General features: G+C 33.4%; 1 protein-coding gene across 8 annotated transcripts in view; it reads left to right on the top strand.

The window, feature by feature from the left end:
• The window catches only part of LOC123706842 (protein sprint), a 171,001-nt gene that overhangs the window by 126,855 nt on the left and 23,204 nt on the right, over window positions 1–20,942 (top strand). For all 8 annotated transcript variants that reach the window (XM_045656382.1, XM_045656352.1, XM_045656373.1 and 5 more), the window contains one exon: window positions 17,247–17,559. In XM_045656382.1, coding sequence (XP_045512338.1) covers window positions 17,247–17,559 — 313 coding nt within the window. The remainder of the gene's footprint in view (window positions 1–17,246; window positions 17,560–20,942) is intronic.

The following is a 20,942-nucleotide window of genomic DNA, read 5'->3' as shown; positions in this document are numbered from 1 at the left end:
TTACACAAATAATTTATACTTCTGACTTTTGTCTTTTTGCTTCATATGAAAACTTTAATTAATCGTCACAAAGCTACAGGCGGAACCCTAAGGCTCGATTCAGACTATGATGCTCTTCGCGGTCCGATCTCGCTCAGGTCTCGGTTCGACCAAATCTCGCTGTGTCTACACTACTTGTTCCACAATCAGTCTGTCGTGACGTGATCCGCAGCACTGATCATTCTGCTAGAAATCACAATAGTTAGTTTACTCGCTCCAGTCAAATATTATTTTCGTCCAACGGGTACCGGCATAATATCGAATCCGAACTGGAGCGATACGATCGTGAGAATACTCTAATTCATTCTTATCTAAGAATATTATGTAATTTAATAAAAACATTTTTTACTCACAGTGGTTGCCTCGAAGAGATCGCTCGAAGGCGATAAGGCCGCCAGTTGCCCTCCTTTTCATATATTTATGTTCAATTTTTATATTGTAATGTAACGAAGTGTTAATCAATAAATACATATTTTACCGGACCGGGATCGGACCGAGACCGCAGCGAGATCGAACCGTGATTAGCATCATAGTGTGTATCGAGCCTAAAGACTCCAGTATTTGTCGAGGGTGGATAATGAATCCCACTAAACGTCTTTTCCGGAAATGGGCATAAAGTGTTTTTCTACTCCGCTAGAGATGCGAAATGGAAATATTATTGCAATTATACTTAACGAGGAAAGGATAAAAGAAAAGTTAATTGTCAAAATACATTCGTTATACATACGGTCTAAGGATATATTAGTGTTTTAAATGAAAACTATTTACATATAGACAATTTATCCTGGAAGTTATCACTTACATAAGAGAATTAAGTATGTTTATATTATGTTTCTTAATGTGTGCAAATATAGTTTCAATATTGATTCATGTAAATAAGGTAAGAAAGGTTCTTCCAATTAATATACTTTATCATATTTTTGTTCATATTTAGGCTTAAACTTATGTTTACAATTTAAAAAATGTAGTAATGTTCAACTGAAAAAATAAGTGATTTAAGTATACTTATTTTTGGTTTATTTAGTAATAAAATTTTAACTCTACATTAGATACATTCAGCTACGAATTTTTAAATTCGAAATTCGAGCTAGTAACAACTGATTATAGGTCATCCTATAGGATATATGGCCAACTTATATAAATTATAAAAAAAAACAAATAAGAGCAGTATGCTAATGCTTAATGAACGAGTAAGAAAGTCTAGTCTTTAAAGTAAAAAGGGACCTAGTAACATAAATATAAGGATTGAGCTAAGTGTGAAGGCGTCGTCTTTGTACAAAACTATTCAGTGGAAACATTTCATTTAACGAGCTGGTAAAATTTATGTAGTGAATAAGACGTTACAAGGGAGTTTTAAAAAGGGTGAGGATTCCCCTTAACTGAATATACCTCTACTTCCTTCAAGTTACTTTGTCAAAGAAAATATAGCTCAATATTTTACGACTAACTTATGAGATATGGAGGGTCGTTAAGCACAAACAATATTTTTATTTTTCTTATAAACATTTTTTTAAAGTACTTTTACAAACTGCGCTAGCCAATAATCTAGGTGAGAGATATTTACGCGGGAAAACGTCATGACCAATTGTTATTTAATGACAACACCACGGTACTCTATGTTCAAGATGAAATCAAATTTGATTCTGTCTCGTTTCATCACAGCGTAAATTCAATTTGGGAGAAAGATATATTCTTTATAATATAAACAGTGCTATCGGTGTTTGTAGAATGTCGGAGATAATGTTATAAGAGAACACGATGTCATTGTTTTTATTTCGGCAACACCACGCAAAATGATGGACATCATACAGGTTTTAAATTGTTAATCTCATATGGTCAATCTGGCAGAAGTGCGTTGGATCGTTTGGGACTTGAGTTGCAATTGCCTTCTTATCGGCGCCCGTGCCGGACGTGCCCTGACTTTTAAAATCAATATGACGTACGGCAGAGGTTAATAACAACCTTTTTGAACCTGCGACAAGTGTATATCACCCTATGACCGAATTCACCCGCGTAAATCCACAGAGCATTACAAGTTCTAGATAATATTGTAGAATGTTTTTACAGAGTACATTGTACTTACAAGTATAGTTTTTGTTACCATAATTACATTTTCTTAATATAATCACAGCTAGTTTATCCGCCTTTTTGGTTTTATTGGTCATAATGACGGCGATTATTTCCAAACTACCGAAGCGTATACTCGTATACGTAGTTATTATCATGTACTTATTGTTTGAGCCAGTAAACATTTGACCTTACAATATTAATACAACCTACGACGAAGTATTTTCTTGAAATTAATATCACCATACCTGTGACGTTACAACCTTTTTTTGTGGGCCTCAGATTTGTGTATCTGTTTCATGATTGTTCGTCAATTTAATAGGCAAGTAGGTTAACAACCTCTGGTGTAGGTTAGGTAGGTTAGGTAGGTAGGTGTGTGACTTTTTGAGTCTAAGGCAAGCTGGTTTCCCCACAATGATTTCATTCACCGTTCGAGCAAATGTTAAATGTGCATGGAGACAGAAAATACATTGGAGCACAACCTACAAGCTCAGCGATGAGAGTTGCATGCTGAAACCACTGGGCCATCGCTGCTCTAATATCACTTATACCCTTTGCAATAGATCTTATAAAAACGTGCTTCAAAATCTGCTAAACTTAAACGTTTCAGCACATAGTATATGATACAATTATTTGTTTAATACAAAAATGTTAGGAGGCCGTAAAACGATATAAAATTGAATAATATAAATAGTTATTTATAGTTTAGTTATACAGGACGGAAAAACTGTTTGTGGTTAAATTGCCATTGACCAAATGTTGAACTGTGTTTGACGTTTTGCATCTTCAATTTAAAGTCTTTACTTTAAAAACAATCTTAGCGTTTTCACTTGTAAAAACAGTGATGCCCAGAATTCTATTTTCAAAATACTAATCGTTCTAGGTAAGATTTTTTTTCTGTAGAGGAATATTTTCTTTTGTATATTAGCTTTAAAACGAAAAGTAGACATTACGACTTGTATATTGAATACAAAACCCCGGTGTAAAAACCTACAGTCGACACGACACATGGCTAATCAATTTGTAAGTCGGTCGGTGATAAGGATAACCCAGGGATTAGTTTGGACAATTTCACTAATTCAATTACGTGTTAAGCCTTGATTCAAATAACTATATAGCACTATAACAATTTGATATTACTGATTAATGTTATTTGTTTATTGTGCGGAAGCCGAAAATAGTTCAAGTTATCTAAAATATTATGAAATTAAACGTCGTAAGAAACCCGTAATATAAATGACTAATTTTAAATCATATTCAAACAATAATTAATCTTTTGTTTTCGCTAATTTATGAGTGATGTCAACTGACAGCAGTTAACAGTTTGATTTATACAGGAAGGGAAGGTCTTTGATCTTACGTGTTCGCTTGTCAATATAGCCATTAGGTGAACTCAGCTTAACAAATTAGGTCTGGGCGTCTACGTTACGTGTTACACTTGCACTTTTAAAAGATCATTTCTAGATTTATAGAGCTTTTATCTAGAAAATCTCTGTATGTTTCGTGTAACAACTGTGATTGGTTCACCCACAGTTTTTTTATGATGTCTTTCAAGAAATTAAAAGTATTCGATGCTTCAAGGAACAAGGTGAACTACTCGTATTACAATATGGCAGAATACAACATTCCAACCGTATCACCTCGACGTCCGCCATTCCACGACTGAGCGTTTTTCAAGACCATTTTTGCCGTGCACCACCGCTATGTGGAACCAGCTGCCCATTGAAGTATTTCCGAACCAATTGGACTTAGGGTCCTTCAAGAAAAGACCGTACCAATTCTTAAAAGACCGGCAACGCACTCGCGAGCCCTCTGGCATTGAGAGTGTCAATGGGCGGCCGTATCACTTAACATCAAGTGAGCCTCATGCCCGTTTGCTCCCAGTTCTATAAAAAAATATGATCTTTCGTACATTCTTTATAAGTCTTATACTATTTTTATCGATGTTTTTCTTAGATTTATAAATATCCTATCCAAGTACTGACCCATAAATATTATGAGGATATTTCCGGAGTAGTTGTCGCCAGGGCCCGGGAGACGCCAACCAAACACACCAACCCAAAGTTAACAAAGTCCCTTTTTAGGAAAGGGGACGACACTAGTGTGCTGTTTAGCTTCTCGGTCATATGCCTGCCTGCTGGGTACGACGTAGGTCCCTGGTTATAAAAAAAAGTACTGACCTAAATTCCCTTTCATTTGCGACCACGATATTCAATTGTCCCCCCGGTTTGCCCATTAAATCGAACAGTAATTGTCCAAATTGCTTCTTATCTGCCTCTCGCAGACATAAATTGGCCTAAAACTGTTACTTAATCCACTTTAGATTAACAACACGTGCGTAACAAATGCTGTCAAATGTTGTGCTTATGTTTGATCTCTAATATTATTAAACAGTTTAATACAAAGTTATTCGGACATCGAGTCAACCATTGTTTCATAATAAATAAATAAAATATTGTGATTTTAATTGAAATTTTGCTTCTTGTTAATCATGTCAAAATATGCATTAAAATGTCCTTTTAAATCCAAATCCGTCGCTTAAAATTGTTTTGACAAATTTCACTTTGTCACAATCGTGTCATCAAATTGAGTTTACGCCATCAAATTGAGACAAAATGGTTTAATTTTACTAAATTAGTTTTTGAACAAGGTTTCTTTCACTATTTAACAGCGCTTCACTCCACCAAATGTAAGCTTTACACAAAAGTACTAGTTACGATTATTCTGTAAAATAATACTACGAATCAAGAATTGAAGCGTTCTGCGATGAATAACATTTCTACGGGCTCATAAGTAGTATCTAATTGAGTACTATTTACGATCGTATTGATGGAAGCCGTTTTTACTAACAAAATAAAATGTTCTGCTTCATCTAATACGACAGCTAAATTTGTTTTTCTTTAAATCATGATTGAGTCACAACAACCAGGACTACTAAAGAAAGTATATTAACGGTGCGAGTTCTTCATCAAAAAAGTTAATTTATTTGTAATTAAAGAAATTCCTATCGTATTCTAGTCAACTGTATACTTCTTGTTCTATAATAAGGTTCTTAACCCAACTAAATCTATTGTATTCTTTTAAACCATTTCCTTGCATCATAGGGCGGCCCTATTACAATGAAATAAGATTGAGAATATAAATTCTAGTCTTCTTTGACAAACATCACACTGTAAAATTATCTTTCATACTCAAATAACAAGGTTCAAAATAGCATTAATTGTATGTCGGGTGGTATCAAGAGAACTATTTCGAAACTTTGAAAACTCAATAGATTTTAATGTTAGAACGTTGAATCGGGGAATGTAGATTTCAGAGTATTCTTGCATATTTTAACTATTCTTGAATATTCTCAGTTAAGACAAAATGGAAGCTTAATTTAAAATATATTTATTCTTGTGTCTGAATATTTAATGTCAACGTCTTACCGCGTTAGTGATTGTAAATGGTACATGATACCGAGGTTCGATTTCCTATACAATTTCCAAACAATAATTGATATTAAAAGAGTGTGATATTTACCACATTCCTGGAACTCTTATAATCAGTTTCGACACAATCATATTAGCGATATAGCTTTCGGATTCATATGTCTTTCATTGAGTTTGACCTAATTTGTAAGTCGCAAGTCACGTAGTACGCAACTTATAACTTTATTATCTGTTAAGATACGCAACAGAATCTGATCAAATATAACCTTTTATTATCATTACGTTCTTTTCTTTATGATAAACAGGACAGGATGTTTAAGCCTAATATATTAGGTCCTTACATTTGTCGTGCTGGCCACTTTGACCTCAAATACCTCCTCTTTGGTTAGGAATTTCAAATTCAAATTTGTACAGCTAATTATTCATGTATTTGTGCTTCGATGACCGTCATTCATTTGTTTTTTTCTTCTGTTTTTTTCTGTTTGCGTCACTCATTTTACAAAATGGAAAACTTAAAGTATCGCATTATTTACGAGTACGAGTTCCACCGTGGCACTAGTGCTGCGGAAACGACTCGAAGGGTGAATGATGTGTATGGCGGTCATGTTGCAAAAGAAAACACAGTTCGTTTTTGGTTCCAACGTTTTCGTTCTGGAAATTTCGACCTGCAGAACAAGCCCCGTGGACGGCCTGAGACCCAAGTTGATAATGAAGTATTGAAGGCTATTGTGGAAGCGGATCCATCGCAAACCACGTCCGAGTTAGCTGCAGGCTGCGGTGTTAGTGATAAAACTGTTTTTATTCACTTGAAGCAAAATTGGAAAGATTAAGAAGCTTGAAAGGTACCTCACGAATTGACTGAAGCAAACCGGCAAACGCGCGTCGACTGCTGCGTGTTACATTACTGAACCGGCACAATAATTAAGGTATTTTAAACCGAATCATTACCTGTGATGAAGCGGAAGCGCTAAGCGCAATGGTTGGATCCTGGCCAGCCAGCCAAATCCTGCCCCAAGCGAAAATTAACCAGAAAAAAGTTACTTGTAAGCGTTTGGTGGACTAGTGCCGGTATTGTTCATTGCAGTTTTCTCAAATCTGGCTAGACTATTACGGCTGATGTCTATTGTCAGCAATTGCAAACCGTGATGGAAATGCTAGCGGCTAAACAACCTAGGCTCGTCAATCGCTCCACGCCACTGCTACTTCACGACTACGCTAGACCACACACTGCACAACAGACGGCTACCAAATTAGAAGAGCTTCAATTGGAATGTCTACGACATTCTCCGTACTCCCCGGACCTTGCTCCAACAGATTACCATTTTTTTCGAAATTTGTACAAATTCTTGCAAGGGAAAAAATTTAACTCTGATGGGGCAGTCCAAATCGCCTTCACAGATTTTATTGATTCCCGTCCGACTGTTTTTTTAGTAAAGGGATCAATGAACTACGTATGAGATGGAAAAAGTGCATAGAAAACAATGGTTAATACTTTGATTATTGAAATATATTATATTTAAAAATATTCGACTTTTTGTTCCTCCCATACAAAACGCCAATTTCATATGTAAGGACCTAATATTTATTTGCTTTGCTTTTCAAGCAAAGAGAGTTATAAATCTATCTAGAGTTGCGATTGTGAAAAAAAAAAACAATTGAATATCATGTAACAGTAACTTAATTTTTTTATGGAAGCTTCCCCTAAAAAGCTACAGCAACTCTCCTCTGCCAGGTATATTGGTTTATTATTACCCTTATTTATTCTGTTTCATCACATTCTTTGCAATAATCAGTAGCAAAGTAATTGGTTTTTAATTCACTAGACTTTTTTTTTACTATTACAATTGTTAATATTTTTTATGTATCCGACATAGTCTTAAACTTGGAGCCGAAGTAAAACAATGTTTCGGGTTTCGTAGGGGTTTCACCTACTTACCCTTAAAATAATGAAAAAGTCAGAAAATTACAAATTGGATACTTAGTAATTAAAATATTTCGAATATCCCAAAAACTGGGACAAAAAGCCATGTAAACTATGCAGGTTGTAAAGAAAAAAAAATTAAATAATACGACTCATTTTTTTCTCTTAGAAAGTTATGACTAGCTCATTGTTACGTAAATTAATATTCTCTTTGGCAAACCTGAATAGTACAACCTAAACGTTTATACATTAAGTAAATTAATGTAAACAGAGGTACAAGGTTCATTATATATTAACCAAAGGGATGTTCTCGTTTGCTCCTCTTTGATCGACCCTCTTACTAAGCCAGGATTAAGGAGCTACCAAGTTTCAACTTTGCATAATTATTCGCTATATCAGGTTTAAAAAATCAATTTGCGTTTGTAAACCGTCACTTAATTTGAATAAAGGCGTTTGTCATTTGTTTATGGTTTTGAAAATCTGTCTTAGATTCAAATTACTACGTTATTTGTGCCTAAGTTGACCAGTGCGATATTTTATTTAAAAATTTATATTTATAACAAATGCCAATATTATAATTATCTATATAAATAAAAACAAAAACGTTTCTAACCGCAAAACCTAAACAAACAAATAAAAATATAAAATATGTGTGATACTTTATAGGACATTTTCGTTTTGTTTTATTTAAATTGCCTGACATTTATACATACAGTATAAATATATATATATATATATATATATATATATATATATATAAAATTCTCGTGTCACAATGTTCGTTCCCATACTCCTCCGAAACGGCTCGACCGATTCTTATGAAATTGTCTATACATATTCAGTAAGTCTGAAACCAGCTAGTTATAATATAAAAATATCTTAGCTATGTCAATAAAATGTAATGGATTGGCTTGCACTTAGCCGTCAATCTATTTGATCCGAGTCACAAGGAGACAGTTCAAAATGTCGTTAAGTCTATAACCGTCGTCTTGATAGGCAATCTCTTGAGTTAAACAAGTCTGTCTAAAGACTTTGAAACACTTTAACCTTACTATGTTAAGGTTGAAGTAAGTAACATTTTTATATTGAGTAAATATGACCGATCTAAGTCAGCGTACACGCGGAATTTAAACAGTGTTTATATTGAAGATAAGAACATTCATCAATAGAAAATTTGGTATGTTTTTATAATATTATAAAAGCCATGCATTTAATAAAAATCTGAAAATAATTCTACCTACTCAAATTATTATCAGTAAATATTATGAAAGTTATGAAAACTACGTTTATAATCGTTATATATTGTATATAATAAACTGTATAGTTTTCGTTATGAGTGGAGTAGAGATAAAATGCAATTTACTCTATAAAACCCATCTTAAGCCAACCACTTAGTCGATACTCCGAGAAAATTTCATTTGAAACTTAGATTCTTACGGTTAAGGCAGTCTAGCCGTTTCATTGGAGCTTCAGTTGTTACAATTAAGAAGTCCAGATTAAGTTTTCGAAGTGTTATTGTTAAATATAAATGCCTATGAATTAGTTTAAGGTGGGAATTTAAAATATAAATTGTTGTATCTGAGTTAAAAGGAATATAATTCTAATTTTTTATTTTGAAATTGGAACCATATATTCTATCTACACATCTCGATCAACAGTATTACTTAATATACTTTTTATAAAGAAAATTAATATTTTCGTTTAGAAAAGTAAAATTACGAACAATTAGTACATTGTAGTAAGGAAATAGTTTTAAACACACAAGGATACCTAGTCCCATGCACTGGGCTTACTCCAACCAAATTAAGTGACACCAATTTCTTCATTTCGACTCATACACTTAACTTATCTTGCCTTGTCACGTTAACCTTTTCAGATTTAAACATATCTCATTTACACAAGACTTAATGCAATTAATTTATATATTTTTAAAGAGTCCATTTGGTTTCGCAATGACCGCGATTCATTAAAAAAAAATTGATTACGGAGAAGCTTTTTTGTCTCTTATTTGTTTTCACTTCTTCTACAAAGCGATCTGTTCTATGAACGTAGTCAATAGGTATTTGGTTAAAAAAATTCTCGATTCTACGTTCATTCGTATAAATCATATATATAAATGTGTAGTGAATGATATGCAGTAACGGTTTTGCCCCATCAAGGGATTAAGACAAACAAACTACGGAAGTAAATAAGTAGATAATGTTAATTATAACGGTGACTTAAACTCGCTGTTATAATTATCTTAATATTTGCTCACGAGTTAATATTATGTTTGATTATATCTTTATATTCTTACAAAAATTGAAGCGTGCAATATAGAAATTATGTTAGTTTAAAAAAAATAGACCCCATATAACCAAAAAGCTTACTTATTAGTAACTTAAAGAAAACACTTATTTACCGGATTGAAGCTATGTATAACCTTATAATTATTTTACATTGCGTGCTTTACAGCGTGCGTGGTTACGGAACGTTGGGAAAAATTAAAAAAAATATGTAAAATAATTATAAGTTTATAATAATACATAGCTTCAATCCGGTAAATAAGTGTTTTCTTTAAATATGTAAAAGCTAGGTTAATAAAAGACAACACTATTAGTAACTTACGTTGTCATAAGTAATAAGTCTGATTTAGTGCCTTAAGATAAATACAAGGATAACTAGAAAAGACGTCTGAGGCTAAGTCGACAAACGAGTTTCACGTAATTAAGCACAGACAATTTTCACTTTCTACAGGAAATGCTATAATTTTTAATGACAAGTTTCATAATAGTGGACAGCAGAGGATGTATTATTACTCTGTATCAATGAGTGTATTACCAGTAAAGAAAATTATATTATATTATTTTTGTATTAATACGAATATATCTTTATTACTTAATATACCTTATATCAATAAAAAAATATTAATTAAGAGTGAAATCTGTTGAGATCGATATAATTAACGGCAAAACAATCTTGTTTTGAGTTGGCGGATACTAATGCTTGTCTTTAAAAAAATAAATAATTCAAAGCTCTCGTTAAACGTAAATTAATCAGTTTTTATAAATCAGACGGATCTTTATATCATCCTAATCCTTGGCATTGATTTACTTTGCAGTTTGGGATTGATTTCTAGTTCAAACAATTTGTATGACTCAAAACTTAGCAATTAAAAAGAGTGCCGGAGAGTTTCTTGCCAGTTCTTCTTGTCCGCTCAATAGGTATGCGGACTGGTAGTAAATGTAAAGTTAGGATAAATTTATCTTCATTTCTGACTTTCATATGACTGTGTATTTTGAGTTTGAGTTTGAATGTTCAATGCTAATGAGGCTAAGCGACTTCTACACAAATAGTATGGTTTTCAGTACATTGAAACAAAGTTTTGAAAAAAAAAAACAATACATTCACACTTTTGGAAAGAAACACTAACCGCAGAACATCATACACAACGCAAACTTACATATAAGAAACCAAAAAAAAACAACTTTCTTATCAACAACCTTCTTAGTAACAAATTTTTTCTTACATCCTCTTTGATGATATTTGCTGCACGCAGTCTGGCAATGTTATGTCAAATGCCATAAGATTACATCAACAAAGTTTGAACAGTAAAAGCGCTATTCACTGAAAAAAAATATTGCTATGGTAAGCAAAGTCAGGATTACATACTAAATTTTCTAATGTTACTTACTTCAATCTTACCTTAAGGTGGTTAAGTATTCTTAAATTATCCAATTTTCCGCGCTTTTCTTAATTTTTTCTTTCATAAGAACCTTCTGACATTAACAAACACAACAAAAATCGAATTAGTAAACTTGGTCTAGCCGTTCACGTGTCATGCCACCAAGGGAAATAGTGATTCATTTTTATATATATAGATAGATAATAAAGTGTTTTCTTTCTTCTTTCTAGCTCTTAAGAAAAAAGCGCACCTTTCACCATCCTAAAGGCCGGCAACGAACTTATATAATAAGTCCATACACGATCAAAACTGAATGACAGAATTTTCCTTGCGTCTAGACAAAAACGAGCTGCATTACTCGTATTAGTTTTAAAATAATTTTCCTTCAGACAGTTATAAATGAAACTACGCTACGCAATTTAATTTTGCATGGCATTTAGTTGATCTAGCACTTATAATCGTATTAACAACAGGCGTCGTCCTGTAGCCTAATTCCCGTAACCAAACCTAAGTCTATCATGTACAAAAAATATAGATGAGATAAACTAAGGGCATGTTCAACCTATTACGGTACACGCGGTTCTTTTGGTATATATATAGTTCGTACTTACTTCGTTTGAATTAAAAATATTTGAAATTGTTTCATATTGACATACGATAAGTATAACTGAATAGTTGTGGTATTTATACTTTATCAACAAGGTATCATTACCAGGCCAATGTGAATGAAATGAATTTGAAATCAAACGCGGCTGTGTCAAAAATTATCGAATTAGTAAAAGAGAAATTTGTTAACAAATGTGAATATTACGAGTTTCTCTGGTTTTCTTTCGAGACTCCCAACTGGAAAATCTGGTCCCTATTGGATAGCACTTCAAAAGGCGTTCTCATTGTAATTGTAAATTTTTTATCAGTTACTATATCTATTATCATACCGATTTTTATGTTTTTGTTTCTAACTTTTTTATGTTCCGTTAACGGAACGATAAAGTTACACGAATAGCGCTGTACGGGGACTTATAGTCAGGAGAAATCTGTTTAACGTTCATTGATGTGTAGTGTCTACGTTGAACGCTTTTAAAATATTACTTGAAATACTTCAAACTTGGCAATACTTGCAAGATAAATTGACTTATGTTCAGCACATAAATTTGCTAAAAGGATAGAAATATTATATAATCTAAATAGTCATATTAAGCGGTATTTCTTCCTTTGTTTTGTTTAGAGCGCTTAAATTTTTGTAAAAAGGTCATATGGAGAGTTTTTATTGTTATTTTTGACGTAGTCTGTTCTTTTTTCTGTTTATTTTTTTATAAAAACATGTAACGGTTTAATAAATATTTCGCTTTAAGATTAGGCCTTTAATCGAGTGATATTTGGGTATTTCATATTATTTACATTCAAATGTAATTTTAATACGTTTGTTATAAAATAATGAAAAAGTATAAAAAAGTTAAACGCAACACACACAGTATAGTTGCGATTGAAGATTTCATTTATTACAATTCAATTTTGCCAAAATGATTCAACTTTTATTCTTATGAAATCCCACATTAAATTACATAATAGAAACGTGACTGCAATGAATTAAGCGTGGGAAAATACTTACTAGTTGTATAAAAATAACGAAACAAAACTACGTGACAATATCATACCAAGTTAATCAACTAAGTGTGCGGACACAAATATCCATGCATTTTTAACCAGGCTATCAAATATATACTTATTATTGATCGTCGCGAAAGCAGTAAGACTTAAAATCGCATGTACGTAATCTCTTCTTGCTACAGCCTTTGGAGTGAAAAGGATGTTCTTAGCAAGAAATAATCGCACTTAAAGTGGCTAAACGCTCGAGACCACCAATATATCGTTTGTATAACACATTACATACATCGTCTCAAGTTCTCAATGATTCTCAAGTGCTTTGTCGTTCCAAGTGGTTGGTTTTGGTTTTAAAACACAAACAAATTGACTCATATGGGAACTTTAGTTTTTTAAAAACTATATATCCAAAACACTATTTTTCGTAGTATGTACGTAACATTCTGATTTTTAACGTTATAGAGAAAGAATTTAATAATAAAATTGTCTTTTCCGTAAGCGATTCAAAAAGCTAATGACTACTTATTTGTATTGATTAAAGAGGTATGACTACTGTCTATGGTGTATGTCATAGTCTTAAACCATGAGTGTTCGATGGAGGTGAAATTAACACGATACACTCCGTGCATGGAAAACGGTACACTGTTAGTCGACGACCAACCTAACCGCCTTACTCATAACTTTAATAATCTTTGGTCCTAGTACCGCTCAACATAAAAGGTTCATAAAAGATACGAAAACTTGACTAGAACATCGATAAGTGTTTTAGATTTGTTAACGTATGTCACGCGAACACTGCTGTCAAGTAAAACAGTTGAGTACGGTAAGTAGTAATAATTAAAATGATTATTAGAACTAAATGAACTCCCAGTCAAACTACATATAGTGGTTTATCCTTGAATGGCGAAGATTTAATTAATGTGTAGGTATAATGTGGGCGAAAAACTGGATAAAATTATAGCCAATATTAGCCCGCCCATTCATGATTACTCTTTTAAATCAGACCAGTTTTATTTTAAAACGTTAGAGTAGATTAATATCTGTGGTCATAGATCAGACAATGATAAGTACATTTTTGCTCAGTATGACTTATTAATACAGCGAGTGACATATTTTAATAGTACCTTCAAGATTTCTTAATAATTTAATTGCTGGTCCTGTAAAGTAATGAAATTGCATTTATCATATTCTGACCTATGGCCTCAGATATAAAAAAGACAGTAATATTTTCCGAACAACTGACAATATGTTACCAGCATTGTGTTTCCCAATCAAGTAGCATTCAAAATATTCCTCATTAAGGCAACCCAGATCGAGTGCGGGGAAAAAGTTTTTCAAAAACTATGTCAAGCTTATTTTAATGAATGCATTTCGAAATATCCCAGCTCAGCTCTAATTAACATCTGACCTGGAAATCTTTTCATGTCAGCTCTGAAAATAGGTGAAAAACGTATTATTGGTGGTTCTACAGTTTTATTCAGAATTAATTTGTATAGGGAATTTTTGAATGCATTTATAAAAATAATTTAAGTGGCCAGTGCTTGTGTAAAAGGTTAAAGGTTCTAGTTTAATTTTTAAGTTTATAGTAGTCGGTGTCTTTGGTTTTCAGCGACTAATTTTGATTAACTTAATATCTTTATGCTTTCGATTCTGTAGTTTCGATCTGTAGTTTCTTAACACACGTTCTCGAGTTAAGTCTTATCAAATTCCATCATCCATCATCGACCAAATCTCTACAGACGAACCTTGAATGAGCGGGTCACTGACTCGCTGCAATAGTCTCCAACAGCATGCCGGTATGCACCAAGGCCGTGCGCATAGTATTCCTTCCGGAGGCCTCGAAAAGTCTCTTGTGCTCTCGACACCTCGAACCCTTAACAAAAATATTTATGTATTTATTGACTTAATGCTAAGGGGGCATAAGGGCATTATGGCTAAAACATATTGGATTTTGGCATACGGGAGTCATACATACTTTGAATTACACTATAGATAATTTCAACAAAATCTTAAATCTTTATCTGTTTACTGTGCCGTTATAGTTGTTGTTGTTAAGCTATTGTAACTATTCAACTAAAGAAACAAAAAACATAACAACATAGATTCATTCGGGCGTTAATAAAATCGGGTCCAAGGCGCTCTTTATTTCTCAGTGGAAGTGGATAATTATTTTTAATTGTCGTCGAGAATTTTTTTGCGAAATAAAACAATGGCGTCTGTCTGTCGCCATGATGTTTTGATTTCTTAACTCTAAGATTACGGAAGACTGTTTTTAACTTCGAATTTCTTTATCTACGGTTATTTGCTGTGGGGCCATGTAGTAAGTAATTTAAATAATTTAATGGATGTTTTTTTCTATGTATGTATGCGCATATAAGATTCGCACGATCAGTGAAGAAAACGAAAACATCGTGAAGAAACCGGCTTACTTCAGACCCAAAAAGTCGATAGCGTGCGTCAGGCACAGGAGGCTGATCACCTACTTGCCTATTAGATTAACAAATGATCATGAAACAGATACAGAAATCTGAGGCCCAGACCTAAATGTGGTTGCGCCATTAATTATTTATATTAATAGTTGAATAAAAAAATATTTTTGAACTCGATATTTACATGAACAAAGGCTCGTCTTTTTAATTACCCAGTATTAATTTACTTTTTTTTGTTTAAAATTAAGTCTTTAATTAATAGATTAAATAACTATTATTTTTAATTAAATTCTTCTTTATATGTGTGACATTAACATATACTCGAAGAGTGAAGGATATCGTGAGGTCGCCTGCATGTCTTAAAATCATCGACGCATGTCAGGCACAGAAGGTCTTCTTGCCACATCTTCATTACAGGCCATGCCATGCCCTATTTGGGAGTCAGCCCGTAATAAAAATATTGTAGACTAAAACAATTTGTCATATCTTGTTACATTGTGTAAACCTTGTAAAGTACAAAGCGCCATTTTAATATTAATCACGGTTTTGCGCCCACCTGTGTCCTGACTCCTGACATTTTAATAATTAATGACGGATAGGCGACGGCTGTTGATGACGTCACTTAATGACCGGTTGTGACGTAATATAGGAAAGACTAATACGTACTAATTTGCTTCAATTTTTTAGTTGGTTACTTTAAAGTTTATTAATTAAAGAAGAACCTATATTTTTTAATGATAGGTTTTAAAAGAAGTTGTAATGATTATTTTGTAATAAGGAAATTGTATTAAATATAAAATATCCATGATAAGGCATTGCCACTTCGGTTACAAAGATGTGATTCCTGGCACTGATCACCTATTTATTTATTTATGGTAACTGAACCATGTTGAAATGTGTTTGCCGTAGTAGTGAGGCTATTAAAGAAAAATAACTTCACTCTGAAGCTAAAAACTTCCACACACATATGTTTAAATCGTTAATTAAAATACATGGAATTAAGCGGAAAAAGCGCTTATAAAAAAGATTAAAAAACATCACTTTTCCAGTCCACCGCTTTACGGTCTGTGTTTGCCAAACGTTGTACCAGACATTGTTCGGCGGATTTTAATTAAAATCAAGTTATCCGTGATCGATGGACGGACACACGATATTCTCGTTATGCTTTAGACAAATTGAGTGTCACCGTGTCGAGGGACGCTCCTATTACTTTTTAATACTCGACCAGACATGTTGTGTTACCAAATTGGTTTTTTTCAAGCCAGAATAACGTTAATGGTCTCATATAGATTCGTTTTAGTCAATCGGACTACGGGATGTATCATTACAATATGAGATTTATCGTTCTTTGTATTATCATTGGCATCTTCTATACGTGTATCGTGGTGTTTCTGGTGTCAATGTCTAGGAAAAAATTACTTTAATGTATAGGAAAAGTACGACACGATAGTCGACGTAACTAACTCTAATGGCCTTGTTATTTATGTATCATATTTCTAAAATATAAACAACATAATTTTTCCAACACAGAAATTATTTCTTTTATTTTTAGTACCAACTGTACCAGGCCAAAAATGCCAGTAACATTCGTACATTCCACTTTTAGAGTGGTGTTTAATTAACACGGCTGCGACGCCAGTGAAATAAATCTTGGTTAATGTCCCTTTAGTCTGGTCAGCTGGGCCCATGCATGCTCTAAAGAGATTACCGAATTACTGAACGTTACTATATTGATAGGGTTCTACCTGTGACTAGCCTTATGCAGTCCGATTTATAGGTCTATAGGCTGGCTCAATTGTAAATGTAAATGATTCTAAATTTGAATTTTTAGTTGCAAGCTGTAAGCAGCTAGGATCTTCAGAATACTGTGTTTATTATTAGATTGCTATTATTATCATTCATTGTTGTGATTATATCGAACCACGATTACAAGACTGAATTAAAATTCTTTGAATAAAATAAAAACTGTTTGTCAATTCGTTAACGTTTAAACATCTTGTTGAAAGGCTGTCAAACCTACAATGCGAATTGACAAAGATTTGTTTGTCGTTTTTTAATATTTCAACTTAACTTAAAAATCATTTTTGTTTCAGAAATGCAACATTCTTAGAACCCCATTTGCAAGGTGTCAGACGGCGAGACAGTCGAAGCTCGGATTCAGAACACGAGAGGTCCACTGAAGATGACGAGAGGTCTCTCATACGCTCCTCTCCAAGAAGCAGACATCCACCCCCTGACAATGAACCGCCACCGCCGATGAAGCCAAGGGAGTTCTTCGAAAGATTACAAAGTCAAGCAATGAAAGAGATTTCAGGGAAGACGAAACGAGACCAAGCAATCAAAGACGCGAACCAACTGTTTCGACCGCTGGATACTGACGGCAGCTTGGTTGATAGTCTCAGTCAGGTAAGTTTTCATCTAAATTAACTATACTATACCTAAATATATAAAACATAATTTTCCATATTTTCTATTTAGCCTTAACCTCATTTAAAATTCTAAACTTTCGAGAGGAGTTTTAGTTTCATAAACAATAAACTCCTAAACTAAAGCTCGCCATAACTTTTGTTTAAATTAAAGAAAATAGAGCTTTCGCAACTACTTGTAACCAACAAAGCATGAAAAGTTTTTACTCCAAGTTTCCTGGTCTGTATTTAAAGTGCAGATTTACGAACGTATTGAAGTAAAATTACATTAACCCGTCTATTTGCGCCGATTTCAAATGTACAGATTCTGAATGCTTGTCGGAACTGTAAATTCGCTACTTCCTTCTATATTTATTCTATTTTGCTTCCATTAACATATGAATATCGCGAACACGAGCGCAACATCATTCAATTCCATTCGCGGAATTAAATTTTTGCTTCTAAATTTGAATGGGCGTTCCCTAAATGAGGTATTACGTCCCTTTGTCGCTTGTTTTTATTTACTCGAGTACGAGGAAAACGTACTAACGTTATTAAAGATAATGGTCTTGACATTTCGTGGTCTTTATTAAAATTCTGTATAAAAGGAGCCCGGGTGCTTTGTGTGATACGTTTAAATTAAGCGAACTTTGTGAGTGGTTCTTAGGAACCGAAATGTTTATGATTTTGTCGTATGATCGTAATATTTACGCATAGCGGCAGCTGCACTCAAAATGCACTTACGGTCCGTGACAAAAGCACTCTTGAGGTACAACTCTAGTCAATTGCACGAATGCTTGAAACGCTCCCTTACAATTGTTGACGCGTTGGTTAAGTGCTACATTTTGTCAAACTGATGCGATGCAACATTTAAGCAAGGTATTTATCGGCTCAAGTTTCATGAGTTCGGAAATGGCAAGTTGTAGTCTTTGTTTTGTATCTGAGTTTTTTCTAATGCCATTTGGAAGTATGAATGCAATACAATACAAGAAAAAGACCTATGTCATAGTCTCTGTTATAGTATTTACAAAGCTATTACGTTTCTACAAATATTTAACATCGTCTCAAGGGTAAAAATGCAAACTCTAAATGCAGTTAACGAGCGGTTAATTTCAGTATTGTCAAGAAGCCATTTTGTCCGGGCCCCGTCACTTCCGGTGCTCGCCCCCCGTATTCGACGCGTGAAAAGAAAAACCCTGAATAATTTTCAGTGCAGTCGATTCAATGCTTCCGCTCCTGCGTTCAATCGTTTAGTAATCAGTGACATTGTTGTGAAATTGTTAAAAAAAACTATTTCTTTTTAAGCGTCTCTCAACTTCCCGGTCTATTTTTAAGAATTGGTTTTGATCAGAAGCTTTCAGGAGAACTGATCCTTGTTCAAATTGAATTTTGACATCATATCTATGTAACGTATAGTTTGTCATATGAAATTAGGGTTACTTACAAATGTCTTTTTTACAGAAAAATATTCCATTAACGCGATAACTTTTCTTATACTTTCCAAGAGTATAAGAAAAAATATTACCCGTATTAGAATTGAGTGAAACAATCATGTACTAAAAAACAGTAGTGGGTACAAATATCTCTACGCAATTGAGATATATCACGACGCCATTCTGGCCGAGTTACGCCATTCTGGCCGAGCTACGCTCGCCAAAACAGCCCTGAGCTGTTAAGGCCAACAGCGAGATCCCATTAAAAAAAAAAAATATATCACGATAATAAGAAAACTTCTTGAAGTCAGGCTTTAATAATGTTTAAAGAACTATATTTCTCATTACAAAATTATATTTATTTACATGAGAAACATTATGTATATACGAGCGAGATATACGTCCAAATTTCAGTCTAGTAGATTCACACTGACATGTATTTTTAATGACCTTTTGAATTTGTTAAACGCGCTAATATTGCGAATTTTAGATGGTAATTGATTAAATAGTTGCCATGCTTTAATCCATATTAGAAACTCAAGGTTTTAGAATGCTACTATTTAGGTAGCTAACATTATATTAATCGTCTTTTTCGCCTTTAATCACTGGCCATAATAAATGTCACTTTGAACTAATTTGGTTACCCCAAGTATAATTATCGTGTAAAGCCCTCAAAGGACAACCCCAGTACAAACGGTTAATCGTTATCACTCGCTTACTAATGTCACATGTCATGTAGGTCTCTTGTGGATATGATACCCATATCATTTTCCTTTTTGACTAATACACTATATCATAAAACATCGCTTAAATGGTGATGCCTTTGGGATATTAAGCAGCGAAAAGCAAAAATTGTTAGCGAATGAATTTGAATAGACTCCTCTACGCGTATTGGAACTGCATATATATGTCGTAATAGATATTATTATATAATTTTTAGACCCCTTTAAAATCCTGCTGTCGTATTTACGTTCGTTATATTAAAACTTCCATGAAAGCCTTTATAGATGTTAAACATTTACTAAAAATTACAGACCATACTTCCTTCTCTACGTTCTCATTTATATAAACTAAACCTTGTTATATTTATATACTCTCTCTCTGTCAAATTGTGTTAACGCTGTGATGAAAAGAGACAGACGAGGACTTTAGATAAAACGGTATAATTGCATTGATTTTTATAAGGGGGTTAATATTTTGTTTGAAATAGTGCCTTTTTGTATATTTGAAAAACTTGCATTAGAACTACACGCGTTACATTTTAATGTCAGTCGAATCGCGAATATCAATACCGGCGTCCGTTTGGGTCACCTTTAGCGTAAAGGAAATGGAACTATGAATGAAACTAAAAAGGTCTGTTTTTAAAATTATGGTCATACGACAGGTATTGTGTTAGTCAAGTAGTAAGGCTTGTGGCTCATACAATTCTATTCAGAATTATTGTCCTCGGACATCTTATCCAGGTCTTTTGGCTAAATTTAGTAAACGAGTCAAGAGATTTACGCTGGTTGCATCATAATATTAATAGTTATTTTAACTCTAAATATCTTATAACTTAACAAAGATAAAAGACTATATTTTTATAAATTATTTTTTTATAAAAGCTTGCCAACGCTCGGCTAATACATTGGTACAAGCACTTACAGGTAAACGTAGCGTTCACGAAGATAAAATAAAAAAAATAAACAAAACAGTTAGTTGAAAAAAAGTAAACAACAATCGATTTCAAAGTGTGAAGGGTCTAGGGTCCTTTGGATTTGCCAGCTTGTGAAAGCTACGTTTTATGTACTTATATATAAAATATTCTAAAAGTTATAGCTGTTACTCACGTCTCCATCAACATTAACGGGGTTTTAGTAGGTTTACAACACCGTAAGAAAGTCATTAGAGATTGTAGCAGCTGGTGCAAATGAACGGAGATACGAATATCTTTTGTTTTATTACAAGACTT

Source organism: Pieris brassicae, chromosome 1 (assembly GCF_905147105.1).
Source record: "Pieris brassicae chromosome 1, ilPieBrab1.1, whole genome shotgun sequence".
Classification (NCBI taxonomy): domain Eukaryota; kingdom Metazoa; phylum Arthropoda; class Insecta; order Lepidoptera; family Pieridae; genus Pieris; species Pieris brassicae.
Note: the sequence above shows the minus strand (reverse complement) of the source record. Positions and strands in the feature narration are given on the sequence as shown.